This window comes from Rhinatrema bivittatum, chromosome 11 (assembly GCF_901001135.1).
Source record: "Rhinatrema bivittatum chromosome 11, aRhiBiv1.1, whole genome shotgun sequence".
Lineage (NCBI taxonomy): Eukaryota > Metazoa > Chordata > Amphibia > Gymnophiona > Rhinatrematidae > Rhinatrema > Rhinatrema bivittatum.
Genome location: NC_042625.1, coordinates 10,405,670 through 10,422,290, shown reverse-complemented (window position 1 = coordinate 10,422,290; position 16,621 = coordinate 10,405,670). Strand labels below are relative to the sequence as shown.

The 16,621-nt window shown below is 44.3% G+C and overlaps 1 protein-coding gene across 2 annotated transcripts in view; it reads right to left on the bottom strand.

Moving 5' to 3' along the window:
• The window catches only part of TTC28 (tetratricopeptide repeat domain 28), a 2,190,403-nt gene that overhangs the window by 88,117 nt on the left and 2,085,665 nt on the right, over positions 1-16,621 (bottom strand). For both annotated transcript variants that reach the window (XM_029572102.1, XM_029572103.1), the window contains exons 16-19: positions 15,896-16,616; positions 13,166-13,290; positions 9,356-9,587; positions 7,493-7,569 (exon numbers count right to left, since the gene is read on the bottom strand). In XM_029572102.1, the coding sequence (XP_029427962.1) occupies positions 7,493-7,569; positions 9,356-9,587; positions 13,166-13,290; positions 15,896-16,616 (1,155 nt within the window). The remainder of the gene's footprint in view (positions 1-7,492; positions 7,570-9,355; positions 9,588-13,165; positions 13,291-15,895; positions 16,617-16,621) is intronic.

Genomic DNA, 16,621 nt, shown 5'->3' with positions numbered 1-16,621 from the left:
TACTGATACTAGACGCCTCGGCGGGACACACAAAATGTATAACCAGAAGGAAGAACACCCAAACTGGATGCACAGATGAGAAAAGATGCACACAAAGACGCGCAGGCATGCGCCAACAGACTACTGCAAAAAACGTGCAAAACTACCTCACGGCTTACCATGTGCCAAAATGGGAGAAGCCTGGGAGCGGGGCCTAGCCAAATGGTTGCTCAACCCGGCATGCCTGCACTATCTCCTCACTTCAAAGACCTCCCCAGAGTCATGAGCGGGATAGCCGAATGCCGAAGAAAGAAACCCTTTCTTGCTGGGTTTTTTTTTTTAAGTAAAAAACTTTTTACCTGAGCTCAGCCCTCCCTGACTGAGAGCAAGAGCGGGTCCTGGCTATGGGATGAGAGGGTGAAAGTCTTTACCATCGAGCCTCTTTTGGCCTGCAAAAGCTAATTTGAATTTAGGTCTACACCACTCAAGGCTACCAGACTGAAGGCACTCTAATGAGGGAGAGACCGTATGGTATCAACTCAGGAGGCAAGTGGCATCTCGTCTTTCCGATATCTCCTTTCCAACTTCTTTTTTTTTTTTTTTTTTACTCACAGGGAATTCCCCCGAAGAGAAATGCATGTCCACTATCTGCTGGAGACAGAGAATACTAGAAGGCTAATGTTGGAGCAGGACTATATGGGCATGATGTCAGCTTTTGCTCCATCTCCATCTGCTGGCTGAGGTGCATAACTCACTCATGGGGATTGATATGCCCAGGGCCGGTGCAAGGGGATTTGGCGCCCTAGGCGAGCCTTCTCCCTTGCGCCCCCCCCCCCCCCCGGTCTCGGCCCCGACCCTTACCTCATTCTCGATCACGCCCGCTGACTGGGGTTTTCTGGGTCGCAAGCAGGTTGGGCACTGCTTGCGGCCTGCCAAACTCCACTCCTCTTTGCCACCGCTTGCTGCCCCATATGACTCGCACCCAGTGGCGCCAAGGGTCTCCGGCACCCAGGGGCCAATGCATTTGTGTACCTCTCCAGCATCCCCCCTTAATCCTTCTTGTACTAATGCTTAAGGTCACAGAAAATCAGTGGTGTCGCTAGACAGAAGAATTGGGGGGGGGCGCCAAAATGACATTTCTTCATCTCACCCACCTCTATAGCATGGATCCTGCTTTAAAATTGGTTATTAAAAAAAAGTGTTAATAAAAAAGTCCAAAGGGTCCTCTGCGTTATTTTAAAAAGCTGGCCAGTTTCACACTATAAAATTATGTTGATAGCCTCAGTCAACTGATTCTATGTGGCTATGAGAGTGAAGTCAGGAATATATAGGAAGGAACAGAAGGTCAATATAAATCCTGTACCTCCAGTTCTGTAACTCTGTGCATCCACTGAAATTCCCCCAAACAATGGAGCTTGGATGTTTCCCTTACAGCTCATCATACTGAAAGATATTTTCAAATTCTGGTGTCACTTCACAGTAACAGCAGCACAAACAGCTTCCACTGCCAGGCACATTGTGAACTAACACAAAACACCACAAAAAAGACACTCAAAATCTATACTGCAATCCCATCATAACATAACAGTAATAACACCAAGGACTCAAACAACAATAACCCTACCTGTGAATAAGCAAGGGTAAATATTACACTGGGTCCTAGAATACCAATACACCACCTACTGAGGAAACAAAACAAACCCAATTGCTATAGATCTCTATACAGACACTATATGATAGCAGAATCTCTCATCATGGTCACACACACAGAGCAGAGACAGACCCTCACCAAATACAGAATACAAAATAAAGGAGCACAAATTAGAAAAAACTGAAATGGAAACCCCAAGAAGCCAGACTCTGTGTATTAACAATGGAAAAACAGAACCACCATTCTTCATAAAACAAATAAAATCAAGAAACATAAAGCATCAGTTATAATAGTAAAACCATACTAATAAAATAATATTTTAAAACTACTGATAAATAGAATTTATATTAATTAAAATCATATACATTTTTTACAATTTCCTAAAACCAATAAAATATTTCAAAACAGCACATATATCAAATAACACACAATAATTAAAACTAATAAGGATTTTAAAAAGCCCCTGCTGTCCATACATGGGAGCTCTTGATTGAGGTTATCCTCTCTCTCTCACACATACTCACATGTCCATTCTCTCTCACACATACACTGTCACATACATACACATTCATGCTCTTATACCCAACCATAACCTCTCGCTCTCACAGACACTGACACACTCAGGCTCTAAGGCACTCTCTCCCCCTCCACACCCCCCCCCCCCCCCCCACAAACTCTTACTCCCCTGGATTTTCTCATACACACTCATGCTCTCACTGGCTCCCTCACATACACACAAACACACACTCCCAGGCAAGCTTCCAATCGTTCTCACACAAACACACACACACACACACACAGGCAAGCTCCCAGTCATTCTCACACTGACCCCCAGGCAGGCTCCCATTCATTTTCACACCACTCCCTCCCCATCCCCCAGGCATGCACACATTCATTCTCACACCCAGACCCCCAGGCAGGCACCAATTTATTCTCACACACACACACACACATACAGCACAAACAGGCAGGCATCTATTCTCACACATACAAACCCCAGGAAGACACCCATTCATTCTCATACACAGACACACCCTCAGGCAGGCACCCATGCATTCACACACATACACCCCCAGGCAGACTCCCATTCATACACATGCACACACTAAAGGCAGAGACCCCCCTCTCTTTCTTTTGCCAGCAACCTCAGAGCCTCTCTCATTCCTCTGCTGCCACTGTCACTGTTGCTGTATGGCTATTGCGGAGGTGCTGATTGCTACTATTGGCACTGAAGCCCATTCTGCTGCCTCCTCTGTGCAGGCCTCATGGTACATTGTGAGATCCGCATAGAGAAAGTGCTACTCTTGCACATTCCCAAAGATTACATGTTCCAATCAGTAAAAAATATTTTTTTTTTACATTTGCTGTCTGATCTTAGTTTTCTAATCAGTTGGTCACAGGCTTTTTTTTTTTCCACCTTCCCTTTCTTATTTTTTTGCCAATTCCTTTTATAACATATTTCTTTTCTCTCCATCTGTCTTCTTCCCTCAAACACACAGTCAGGTTCTCATTCTCACTTGCTTTCTCTCTCTCTCTCTCACACACACACATAGGCACTCACTCTCACATGCTCTCTCTCATACAATCATGTATACACCGTCTCTCTCTTGCACATGCTGTCTGACTCTGGCACACAGGCTCTCTCTCACTCCCACATGCTGTCTTGCTCAAGCACAGGCTCTCATTGTCACATGCTCTCTCTCATACAATCATTCATACACACAGTCTCTCACTGGCACATGCTGTCTGACTCTGGCACACAGGCTCTCTCTCACTCCCACATGCTGTCTTGCTCAAGCACAGGCTCTCACTGTCACATGCTGTCTCTCTCACACACACACAGAGGCTCTCACATGCTGTCTCTGCAAACATTCAGGTCCTCACTCCCACACACAGTCTCTCAACTCATCTCATACACGCACACATACACACTGTACAAACCCTCAGTCTCTCTCTCACCTCTGGGCCTCCTCTTCACGGCCGCTGCAGGATGGGCTCTGCAGCGGCCCCGGACTTCTCGAGCCGCGCTGCTCCTCTTCTGTACGCGGCTGATGCTCCTCCTCTTTCCTGCCCGCGCGGCTCCGGCAACATTTTTCTTCCGGGGCCGCGCGGGCAGGAAGGAGGAGAAGCTCCTGCATTGGCTGATGATCCTCCTCCTTCCTGCCTGCGCGGCTCCGGCAACATTTTTCTTCCGGGGCCGCGCGGGCAGGAAGGAGGAGAAGCTCCTGCATTGGCTGATGCACCTCCTCCTTCCTGCCCGCGCGGCTCCGGCAACATTTTTCTTCCGGGGCCGCGCGGGCAGGAAGGAGGAGGAGCACCAGCAGGTTTAGACGCGATTGTTTTCTTCCGGCCGTGGTGACTTGAGCTCCACCACGGCCCCGCCGATCTTCTTGCTGTGTGTATTCGGCACACAGCATAGCAGTAGTTCACCGCTCAGCCGCTATTGGGATGACGTCCACCGGCGGCCATTGGCCATCAGCGGCTCGGCGCCCCCTAATGCTCAGCGCCCTAGGCGATCGCCTAGTTCGCCTAGTGCTTCCGCCGGCCCTGGATATGCCCGAACTATGAGGAACTTTAATTTCACTGCATTTTTTCTGGATCATTTCTATGCGATCTAAGACAGCGATTAAGAAAATACCATCTGTACTGGGCAAAAGTTTAGATTACAATCTCAAATTATAATAAAATATGCCAATTCTAATTTCTGTAGCATTTTTATACCTGTATTTAGTCTTTTAGCACAAATCTAATACTTTCTCCCTAGGAAGTGAAAATTGGTAGAAAGTTTGCTATATAAGGGCCACATTCACAAAGGATTTTCCACAAGTATGATTGGATACCAATTGCCATAACTAATAATTCAAGTGAAATTGCTGAAAATGTCGTAGTGAATTGGTTTTGCAAAATTTATTTCAGTTTATTACCATCTTATTACTATCGTGCTAAGCAGAGTTACGTATGTTACGTTTACATGGTAACTCCTTTGAAAATTACCTCAACAACTAGGCACATAAGAGCTGACTCCACTCCAATCCCACTCCCCAGAGCACCTCTGTGCAGTGTGTAAAACTGAATTATGTGAGTACTTCCTCATGCACAGGCCCCCAATTGTTATTTATTTATTTGATTTATATTCTGACTTTTGGCACTTCAAAGCAGATTACATTCAGGCATTGTAGGACTTTCCCTAGCCCTAGAGGGCTTACAATCTAAGTGGATCATTTATCAAAGTGCTATATGGCATTTTCGCATGCAAAAAACACCTTTAGCACATGTGAAAGCACCATGTTTGGTGTGATGCAAATGAGAATATTGGCCAAGTGTGCTGGGCTCACTGTTCTGTGAAGCTGTATCTCATGGCTTTAACTACACCTTTTTCAGGTGTGTAAAGCAGTGTGATAGGGCTTTATCACTGTTGTGATGTTTTTTGCACATGCTGAGCCAGCCAACAGACAGGTCTATACTGTAAAGTGCGGTTGGAGATTCCCCGTCTGCAACTCGCTGTGGGCGCACAATTGGGACGCGTAAAGCGATCCTGCGATACAGTCTCCAGTTTCACGCGTCCTTAGCGCTTCTTGAAACCGACGCATAACCCTTTCCGCACCCAGCATGTATATCATGTGTAAATGAACGAATTAGCTATTTAATGAAGGAATTAGCTATTCCCTCCGATACTGTGACGCGCGCTCCAATTATCTCCTTTGTAACCCGCTATTTTGCCGCGTCCTTAACCTGTTAGTTTACCGCCTACCCTCTACCTGGTGTTAGTCCTGCACCATGGACGACCTCCATATATACTAATCCGCTTTCAAACTGCATTCAGCCCTTCTTTTTGCATGAACGATGCTGCACGGAAATCCGATTGCATTTGTTATATGCTTAAAAAAATTATTTCGTCCCGCATGTTCCGTATGGGAGCTGACAGCGGCTTACAAAAAAAATTACAGTTCTCATAAAATGCTAAAGTTGTAATATATATATATATATATATATATAAATACCTAGATGTCACTTTCCGAATCCCCCATCTCCACACGGGCAAGCGGTCATCGAGGCGGCGGCGGGAGCCGGCCGGCGGGTGGGTGCGCGTTCGATCCAGGCGGCGGCGGGAGCCGGCGGGCGCCCGTTCATCCGGGAGGTGGCGGGCGCGCGTTTATCCAGGTGGCGGCGGGAGGCGGTGGGTGGGTGGGCGTCCGTTCATCCAGGCGGAGGGAGCCGGCGGTGAAAGCGGCCTCCAGCAGCCCCCGCCGGCAGTGAATCAATGCACGCCTGTTTACGACCGTGCAATTTCGGCGCTCAAGGCAGTCACATGCCGTGACGTCAAGCGTCGTGACGTCACGCCTTGAGCGCCGAAATTGCACGGTCGTAAACAGGCGTGCATTGATTCACTGCCGGCGGGGGCTGCTGGAGGCCGCTTTCACCGCCGGCTCCCTCCGCCTGGATGAACGGACGCCCACCCACCCACCGCCTCCCGCCGCCACCTGGATAAACGCGCGCCCACCCGCCCGCCGCCTCCCGCCGCCACCTGGAGGAACGGGCACCCGCCCGCCGCCTCCCGCCGCCGCCTGGATAAACGCGCGCCCTCCCGCCGCTGCCTGGATGAACGGGCGCCCACCCGCCCGCCGCCTCCTGGATGAACGGGCGCCCACCCGCCCGCCGCCCCCTGGATAAACGCGCGTGGAGATGGGGGATTCGGAAAGTGACATCTAGGTATTTATATATATATATATATATATATATATATATATATATATAAACTTTTGTTTTAGTTTTGGTTGTTTTAGTTTTGATGGTTTCCCCCCTCCCGCCTTGCTTCGGGAGGGGGGAAACCATCCACTTCCTGGTACCTGTCATTTCAAATGTCAGTTGAAATGACAGGTACCAGCGCACCCAGGATACTGCATAGGTGCTGTATTAAGCGCCTATACAGTAAAATGGGTTGCGCGGGCCTAACGCTTCTCCTAACACTTCGCAGACGCGGCTTGCATTTGCAAGCAATTTGAATAGAGTATCGAGCGATATGTGAAGAGAACTGTGCGTGCGGGGAACGAGGGTGCGCCCTGCACTGCTGCACTCTTTCTAACGCGGCATAACTGTATTGACCTGAGGGAGGGAGAGAGAGTGAGAGAAAGAGAGAGAGAGAGAGACTGGCCATAATGCCCTCACACTAGGTTGGTATTTATAGCTCTATGGGAGGCCCACCTAGTAACTCAAGGTGAGGTTTAGGTATTAGTGTAGGGGGTTAGGGGCCACTTTGACATTCAAAGTGAGACGTACGAACAGAACAGTGCTCTCTTGTGAAGATTTGATGTCCTTCGGAGGGAGGAAACTCACCCAAAGATGAGATTTGTGCAATGTTCTCTCAACCTAGCTTGAACCTCAGCCACTAGGCAACATGCACATAAACTCTTTTGAAAATAGCCCTTAATGAAGCAGGTGGGCTGCTAAAAAGCTAGGACTTCAGCAAACAGCAATATTCATTCAATCAAACGTATCACCTTGAGGAAAGGGATTCTCAGATATGCTTCAAATTCATTAAACCTGGGATTTTTAATCATAGGTCCTCTTATAAAATAAAATTTTTCTATAAAGTGTTTTCATGTTTTACACATTGTACAAATCAACCAAAATGTATGGAATATCTGAAGCATGTAAAATGTCACACAAAGTATGCTTCCCAATCCACCACAGTGGCCTGCTTCTTTGTGATTCTTCAGCACAAAGCCATGTTATTTCTTAGCACTGATACATGATTTTTTTTTTGTGTGCTTGAATATTGAGACTTTTTGCTCAAATGTACTTTACCAAGAACCATTTTGGAGTGTGAAAATGCAAAACTGTTGGGGTCTGCTTCTCACTTACCCGACTAATTAACTGCTCTCCAGTTTCTGAAGCAGTGATGAGTTTACAAAGTGCCTGCAGTGCAGGGTGAGGCAAACCTGAAAGCAAGCATAAACCATGTATCATTCAAACTCCCTATTCTTGACAATAAACAAAGCAAAAATAAATAACAGAAGTGAGAAAATGCATACACTAAACTTTCATTCTTAAAGGAATAGCTTAATATAAAAGAAAATATATATCACCCCCATGCAATTGTATTATATGTTTCTTCTATCTTACATTGATTTATTTTGATACATGTTTTTTTTTCTATTGTCAATAGATTGTAAAGCTTGTTGCTGAATTATTGTTTATTGTAAACCGAGGTGATGTTCTTAACGTGCCGCGGTATATAAAAAATTTCTAAATAAATAAATGCAATGATCAGACATTTCTTCTGTATTTAAACTGTGAACTCAAAAGCAAGTGTGTGATCATTACATTTGTTTCTACTGCCATAACGCCCATTGGTTTTTTTTTATAATTATTTTTCATGAATTTTGCTGTAAGCCGCCTTGGGTAGTTCTTTGTTGGACTACAAAGGTGCAACCATAAGGAAGTGACTAGACAAGAAAAGAAAATCCTGGTGAGGACATTATGACAAGCTTGGCTCTTTTAAGACTTCCTATATACAGGCCGATACAGTAAAATCCGCGGGAGAGCGGGCGCTCCGAGGCGACATGCGCACAGGCCACTCTCCTGTGCGTGCGATTTAGTATGCAAATGAGGGCCCGTGGTAAAAAGAGGCGCTAGGGAGAATAGCGCGTCCCTAGCGCCTCTTTTTTGTCAGGAGCGGCGGCTGTCAGCGGGTTTGACAGCCGACGCTCAATTTTGCCGGTGTCGGTTCGCAAACCCTCTGACAGCCACGGATTCGGAAAACGGACGCCGGTATAATTGAGCTTCCATCTTCCGACCTGCGGGTAGATTTAAAAAATTTTTTAAAAATTTTTTAACTTTTTGAAAATTTTGGGGCCTCCGACTTAATATCGCTATGATATTAAGTCGGAGGGTGTACAGAAATAACTAATAGCGCCCGCAACATGCATTTGCATGTTGCAGGAGCTATTAGTTTTTGGGGGGTTGGCCACGCGTTTTCGACGCGCTATTACCCCTTACTGGATAAGGGGTAAAGCTAGCGTGTCGAAAACGCGCGTCCAAACCCGGGCTAACAGTGCGCTCCAGCGGAGTGAGGTTTTTAGCTCCCCAGGTGGTTACCCAGTAGGCTCTCCCCTTAATCTGGCCCTGATGGTATTATCCCATCCCATGAGCTATTCACTTAGATTTAGATTCTGACTCTTAAAATACAAATATATAAATCCTCTGTTCTTACTTCCTGAAATTACAGTTCAAAGAATTCGTAACCTCTTGTTTCACCAATCCATTTTTAATGAAATTATTCAATTTCATACATTTTAAAAGTAGAGACCTTCATTTTGTTTTTATTTCATTTTTCCCGGAAATTTCAACATCATAACCAAAAAAATCAGTGGAAAAATTATTTTTGTAATGTGTGTTATTACATTTTCCACTGACTTCTTTTTAATCATTACATTGAAATTCCAAGGAAAACTAAAATAAAAAATGAAAACGAAGGTCCCTATTTATAAGTTATTGTAAATGGATGACCCACAAATAGTAAGGAAAGCCAATAACACCAGTTGTGATTCGGTGCACCTGTCATGTATTTAATCTGTCAAATTGCAAACCTTTTGGGATTTAGCTCCTAGAAAGTTTTAAATAGCTGCAAAATTGGAGAAAATGCTTTGAGAACAGGACCCTTTGAACTGTTTTGATTTTAGCAGAATGCCTGGCATGCCACTAACTTATTGCTGTGATCATTACCTAGGAGTGATTGTATTGTGGTGCTGCACTGCTGCAGCCGCTCGCCAGGATCAGAGGTTGGGAAAAACACTGCTGCTGGAAGGCCACTAGCTGGCGGATCAAGTCTGAATCCTACAGCGGTGAGCAATGCCTGCCAGCCAGGGACCCCTCCCACTTTATTCTCCACGCTGTGCTGAGAGGTGTACATCGAGTTCCTCTGGCCATTCTGGATGCGCTGTAATGATTTTTCCACCTGCAGGACACAAAAGAAATCTTTTGAAGATTGCCTCCAATGTGTATAAAAGTATATGCAGAATCTATATTAAAAATTGCATTCCTTGGGTGTATTTAGGTTGGGGGTGGAAATTAGTGCATGTACATGACATTTAGAAAAGTAGGTGTGCTATTTTCCCCCTCTCAGCTGCCTGTCCAAAAGAGCAGGTGCAAAATATTGGGCTATTTGCATAGACATTTACTTGATGCTAATTTTCAAAGGGAAACCACGTGCATGGTTTCCCTTTGAAAATTGGCATTATGCATCTTGAAATGGCCCACATACTTTACAACTACGTGAGCTTTTTCAAATGGGAAATTTAATACATGAAGCCCAGCCTGAACAAAAGAAATTTCTCAAAGACTAATAGCTTCATTTAAACCTCCTGCATATTGCACTACAGCATAACACAGCAAATGGAATCGGATGGAAGCCCCGGTTCCTATAGGGAAGAATGGCTTCAGCAGTGCTAAATCATGCAATAGAGCAGCAGGGGACCACAAAGTATCGAGACAGATTCACAGCAAAATGCAAGAAAATGTATTGAGAGCGCACTTTTTAGGGCAGCTCTTCCCCTCTGTCCACCCACTTTAAAAGGCAGGTGGTTATCTTTAGCTAAAATCTGGTGGCTATTTTATTTTTTATTGGAGCCAATTAATCTTCGCCTTCCTATAGGCGGCTTTCTGACTATGCTGCACCTGCTCCAAGTTCAGAAATCAGCAGCTTCAAGTAGAGGGTTTTGTTTTTTTGAGGAGATGAACCCGGTATTTTTGACAATGTTTTAAATATTATCTTGTTTATTATTTAACACATTTTTACTCAGCGAGATCCATTTTTCTGAATCTAATGTATCTTTCCATATTGGGTGAAGAAAAGCTGTACATATGTTAAGAGGAAGAGGGGGAAGGACAATGAAGAGCTTAAATACACTGTGCTAGAAGAAAAGGGTTTTAAAAACTAAATAAAATCTTCATTTTCAATAGTGAAAGAGTTTCAAGAACTAGATCCAGAATATTATGCATCTTTTACTTATACAGGCATATCAGGAGGTCAGGGGTAATTGTGGAACTGCCCACATTTATATATTAAAATGCAGAGTCTACACACATTTGGTATTTATGGTGAGTTACAAAAATATATACATAATAAAAACTAACAAAGAAAATATATTGCTGTAACATCTGTGGCTACTTTTTGTCTGGAGACTTTACACCAATTTCCCGTAGAAAATTATTTCACCAAAACTACCCGCACATATTTACAGCTGCTACTGTGTGTGCATCTCTTTTGGGGGGAAAGGTCCATGCATAATTTTGAACATGCAGGAGTGTGTGTGCATTTCCAAACCCTGCTGCAATCCCCCTCACAAGAATGCCTCTTCAAACTGTGGCTAAAAATATGCACACAAAGGGGCCCTGTGATGGACTTTTCCCTGCATATCAGGCAGGTAGTGTTGCAGAAGCCCAGTTCTGTGCGATAAAGGATTGTTTTATCTGCAGAAATGGTTTTGAAAATTACCATCCCTCGGGCCAATTTTCAGAGCCATTTATCTGGGTAAATTGGCCTGTCTGGCTCAAAATACTGTAGCATATTCCATTGCAAGTTTACTTGTAGCCAGACTGAGAGGAGACGTTCCCACGGGTGAAGACAGGATGGGTTTGGGAAACAACACTTGTAGGTTTGAATATTCAAATTTTAAAATTTACATAACAACATACTGGGTCAGACCAAGGGTCCATCAAGCCCAGTATCCTGTTGATGCTGGGCTTGATGCACCAGGGCTTGATGCTGGGCTTGATGGACCCTTGGTCCATCTTCGCCGTGAACGGAGCGTGTGCTGTGGGACGCGCTCCGTTCGCGGCATGCCAGGGTCTCTGCTGCTATTTTCTGCTCAAGGCGAAAATGGAAGGCCCCTGTGTGCCGCGAATGGTGCGCCGGCACTTCATCTTCGCCACAAACGGCGCGGGTCCCTCGGCATGCCAGTGAGAGAGAATGTGTGTCAGGGAGGGAAGGGTGAGAGAGAGCAGGAGGATGCGAAAGAGAGCATGGGGGGGATGCCGGTGAGAGAGGGGGGGGGTGACAGAGAGCATGGTTGTTAAGAGGGGGGTGGTGTGAGGGTGAGAGAGAGAGCATGGGAGTTAAGAGAGGGTGGGTGGGTGGGATGCTTGAGTGTGGGTTTCAGAGAGAGGGAGCCTATATGAGGGGAGGGTGATGCCGGTGAGAGAGAATGTGTGTGTGAGAGAGGAGAGGGGGTGTGGGGGAGTACGAGAGACAGCTTGGTTGGTAAGAGGGGGAGTGCGGGGGATGCTTGAGTGTGGGTTTCAGAGAGGGAGCCTATATGAGGGGATGTGTGTGTGTGCCAGAGAGTGAGGGAGCCTGTATGAGGGTGTGTGTATGTGGAAGGGACACTTTTACAGTGAATTTCTAGGGAAATTCTATAAACTTTGCCAGCCCTGGCTTTAGCAAATGTGCCTCCACGTCCCCTGCCCTGGGTGAAAACAATTTCGTTTTTCCTTTTCAGCTAACGCTTCCATACAAGAGCATATGTGCCAATAAAAAGGCTCGCCGCCTGGGCATAGAGCAGGTACAGATGCTAGTACTTTATATATCTTGGGTAGTAGCACAGCACAGTTTGCAATGTTTAATTAAGAAAAAGTGCAACACAGCATTCTGTGATTACCCAGAAAAGTGCCCAAGACGATTAACAGTGCCTCAGGCAGGACATGGGCATGGGGAGGGCAAGAGGTATAGCAGACAATCTTTCTTCTGGGTGCTGATATCAAGCACTCATGTTTTGCCATAAGTGCACATCCCTTACTTTAGATCTAGTGGGTCAATTTTCAAAGGATTTAGGATCCTAACTTTGGCATCCTTTACATTTTAAAAAGGGCCCTTTTAAAAATGTACTAGGGTTGAGTGCCTATATTTAGGCTTCTAGTTTCACTAGGCACCTAAAAAGTGGGTGACTACAGGAGCACAGTTAGGGCAGGGAAACAAAGTTAAGAGCTTAGCACTGATTTTCAGAACTAGGCCCCTAATTTAAGGGCCTGAATCTAGGAAAATGAATAAATCTAAATTTAGGTCCCCAAAAAGTATGTGAATTTTCAATTGAAAATTTATATTCCTAAGCTTGGCTGAAAACAGGCGTCTAACTTAGGGGTCGATATTTAGGAGATCAGCCTTTTTGAATATCAGGCTTTAAGACAAATAGCTTGAAATTAAGGGGCCATGGGCTCAAACTGTTACGGGCCTCCCCATTCTGATCAATGCCTTATAAAACATTTACAATCTTTGCTAAAAGAAATTATTTTGTCAATGCCATCTAGACCCTGTGGCCTACCCCTGTATTCATAAAGGAGGCACTCAAAGATCCTGCAGCTTAGAATATAAACTGTAACCATTCAATTGGTATTTCAATGTTTCCATGTTATTTTTGGACCCTATACAAGAGCAAGACAAATGCCTTAATGATACAAGGTGTTTACGGCGCCGTCTTTTCTGGAAGTGATAATGCCGTGGTTGACGTTTTTCATGTTGGATAGCTCTTTGATGCTCACCAGATGTAGCAACACACGTAAGGCGTCTCGTGCACGCTCAGGATGCTGGAGGATCTCTGTCAGAGCTTGTCCAATTAGAGATGAGGGGCTGTTCAGTTTCACATCACTTCCTATAAGCATGAAACCTACATAAGAAAAAATGGTCAAAACGTTTGCATAAAAGTTTAGAGTGTGCATCACGTTTTTCCTTTTTTTACATTTTCGCCTCATTATCGTCATCTTGCATTGCTCTATGTATTAGATGTTGGAATACCAGGTAGAGATCTGTACTGTAGCAGTTATTGGCTCAGGTCCAGTGTCCAAAAACCTTAAATTATGCACCTTTGGCTTCTCTCTCCTGCACATCTTTTCCATAACTAGCACTGACCTGCTGCAATTCTTAGTGAAAAAATATGCGCAGAATGGTTTTGGTGGCCAGTTTAGTAAGGTGACTGCAGTAGAACTAAAAACTGCACAAATTAGGCCTATTCAGGGGGAAGTTTCATGATTTATCTACATTTGTAGAACTTTATTTCTACATAGACTAACACGGACACTACACTGTAGGTCAGGGTTTAGCAACTCCGATGGTGAAGTGCCACAAACAGGGTGGGTTTTCAGGATATGTTTGCATGCACTGCCTCAACTGTATGTAAATATATCTTATGCATATTCATTGCGGATGTGCAAAAAAACCAGGCCAGGACTGGAGTTTCCTACCCCTGCTGTAGATTATGCAGTATTTATAGAAATGCAGTGCAGGAGTACTCTTTAATGCTTATTCATCACTGTACATGTACATATTGGGAGTGATTTTTCAAAGTCTGCACGTGCTTCCTTGAGCGCATGGTTCCCGGCATGATTTTGTATCAACTTAATTGATTCTAAAAGTTTTGATACAAGTATAGTTGGCATAAATTATTTACTTCATTCTATACTCAGCTATGTAATACAGCCAAAGTTTATACTAATAAATGTACATGTTTATAATTTCTTACAGCACTGATCTGATGAAAAGAGCATAGGTCTCAAAAGTTAGGCACAAATGGATTTAACTAATAAAAAAGCATCACCTACAACTTGCTTCTCAATCTTTATTTCTACATAATCTAAGTGGCCTAACAAGGCAACCATGGTATTTTATTCAGTTACTCTTGGACTCTGTGCAATAGATGCTGTATATGTTTCTCTTTTTTTGACCCAGCAGTTTTTCCTGCTCCTTTAGGCTTCCAGCTTAGTCAGAATGAGGGTGACATCTGGCACCACGAGCCTTCACTTAGAACTACCCAGGGTCTTCTCCCCACCCCCCTGAACTCGCATGCTTCAACACACAAAACTTTATTCATCCCGACACTGCAACCGAGGGCCATGTATCAGGGTTCCATTTGGAACCCTGCAGTTATGGACTCTATATCAGACTCTAGATGTTGCCATTGTGTAATGACAATGGCTCCCTCCCCCCCCCCCCCCCCCCAGAGGCTGTAAATGCTGCCTCTATAGCATTCCTAGTCCTTGTTGGCCCAGGGAATGGAAGATCTGGGCAGGGAATCAAAGCTGTCTCCCTTTGCATAGCCTTGCACAGCATGGCCACGTAGCCGGTCCAATATATGCTGTATACTTAAGAAGGCAGAAACATGAGATATGGAGGATCATTAAATTATTTAGTCATTTAGAATAAGTAACATATCTTACAGCATAGCGATAAAAAAAATAAATAGAAGATTATGGACATGTTAGAAATATAAGGACCGACAAGACTCAACCTTACAGGTGCCTGCAGGTTTTATGGAAAAATATTTCTTGCTAGATAACCAGATTAATGTAAATACCTGAATATTAATGGACTAAATAACGTAGGTTTTTTACTTTATAGGATACCATTGTTCTTGTTTTTCCTATTCTTGAAATGCTCAGTTTTTTTTCTTTTTACTATGAAAAAATGTGTGGAACTCTTTAAGTGATAATATGACACCAGATATTCCATTATGTCAAATATTCCATTCCATTATGTCAAACTATCCATCAGTAATGATTACAGCATGCTGTATTATGTTTTGCTCTATAGATCAGAACTATCATCATTTATAGCTGTCCTGTTTTAGAAGAATATGAGGTACAAATTATAAATTTCATTAGGAACTCCCAATGGGAGTGATTTTGGCCAACATTCACTTTGATCACTAAGTTGACAAAAAACGAAGCTGAGCATTGCTCCCTGACAGTGAGCGAATCATGTCTTTAAATTAATACTTGTTCACAAATTGTTTGGGTTTACCAGTGAAAATGGAGGGCTCAGTGGAGTGGAGAAGCTTGACACTTTAGTTAGCAGTGACCCAAATGATTTACCGTTTTGCCACCGTTTAATGGGTCATGCATAATATATTGGTTGTATAAGCTCAGATTTGAATCCAACACTTCCCTGCATCACTCCCAGCTGACCTAGTCTAAGGTTAAAGAATGAATTAGAATGGAAAATGGATCCACCTGTTCACTTCCTGGAAATGGAACTTACAGAATAGGGTTGGGATAAGTTGGTAGGCCAGTGTGGAAAAAGCTCAATTGTCACTAACCATACTATAAACTCTGTGGGTATTTGCCAATGTTGTCAATCTGAAACTTCTTATAAACCCTACAGTTCTCTAGAAAATTGATAATAAAAATAGGATTCTCCAGGGTGACAGTTTTATGTTTAGTAGTACTTTAGAAATGATAAATAGTAGTGAAAAATCAAATGAGCTGTTCACACAGTACCTGCCCAGTTTGATGGGTGAGAGAACTGTTTGCTGCTCTGGACTGTTTTCATCGCTTCGGTGAGGGAGGCACTTGCTTTCATTCCATTCAGAAGGGATGAGTAGAAGGCATGGACAAACATTTTAGAAGCTGCCACAGGAACAGGCCAAAGAGACACAAGGACACACTGAGCACCAGCAGCCAAGAATGCCCTGGTTAAGCCAATGACACCATCAGCTGTGACTTTGTTGTTGGATTCCTGGTAAGATCCAAGAACCACTAACTTAACCGGAAGCCTGAGGTCCAAAACATCTGCTGCAGTGAGAAGGAATTCCTGAAGCGGGGGGCAATCCGTTATGCTCTCCACATCACTTGCATCATCTTGCATTTGAAGAGATTCTGGGATTGTATACGTATTTCCAAAGGAGTTTTTGCCACTACTTGGATTGCTGTCAATATTCGGCGTTAGAACCAAGGCGGCAAGCTTCCAGGAGATATGGGTAGCAAAATGGACGCATTCTGCCTGACTGAGTGCACTCATGACCTTTTCTTTTGTTGCTATATTACCAACAAGAGGCTGGCATCCAAGTAATTCAGATACCATATAAGCCTCCTCTTCTGCAGAGGGCATAGGCCCCCACAGCCAACGATCCATTACCGATGAAGGGAGCACAGGGTTTCCTATGACAGCTGCCATTGAGGTAGACATGGAATAAGCTGCATTATTCTTCCTCAAGTGGCACTAGA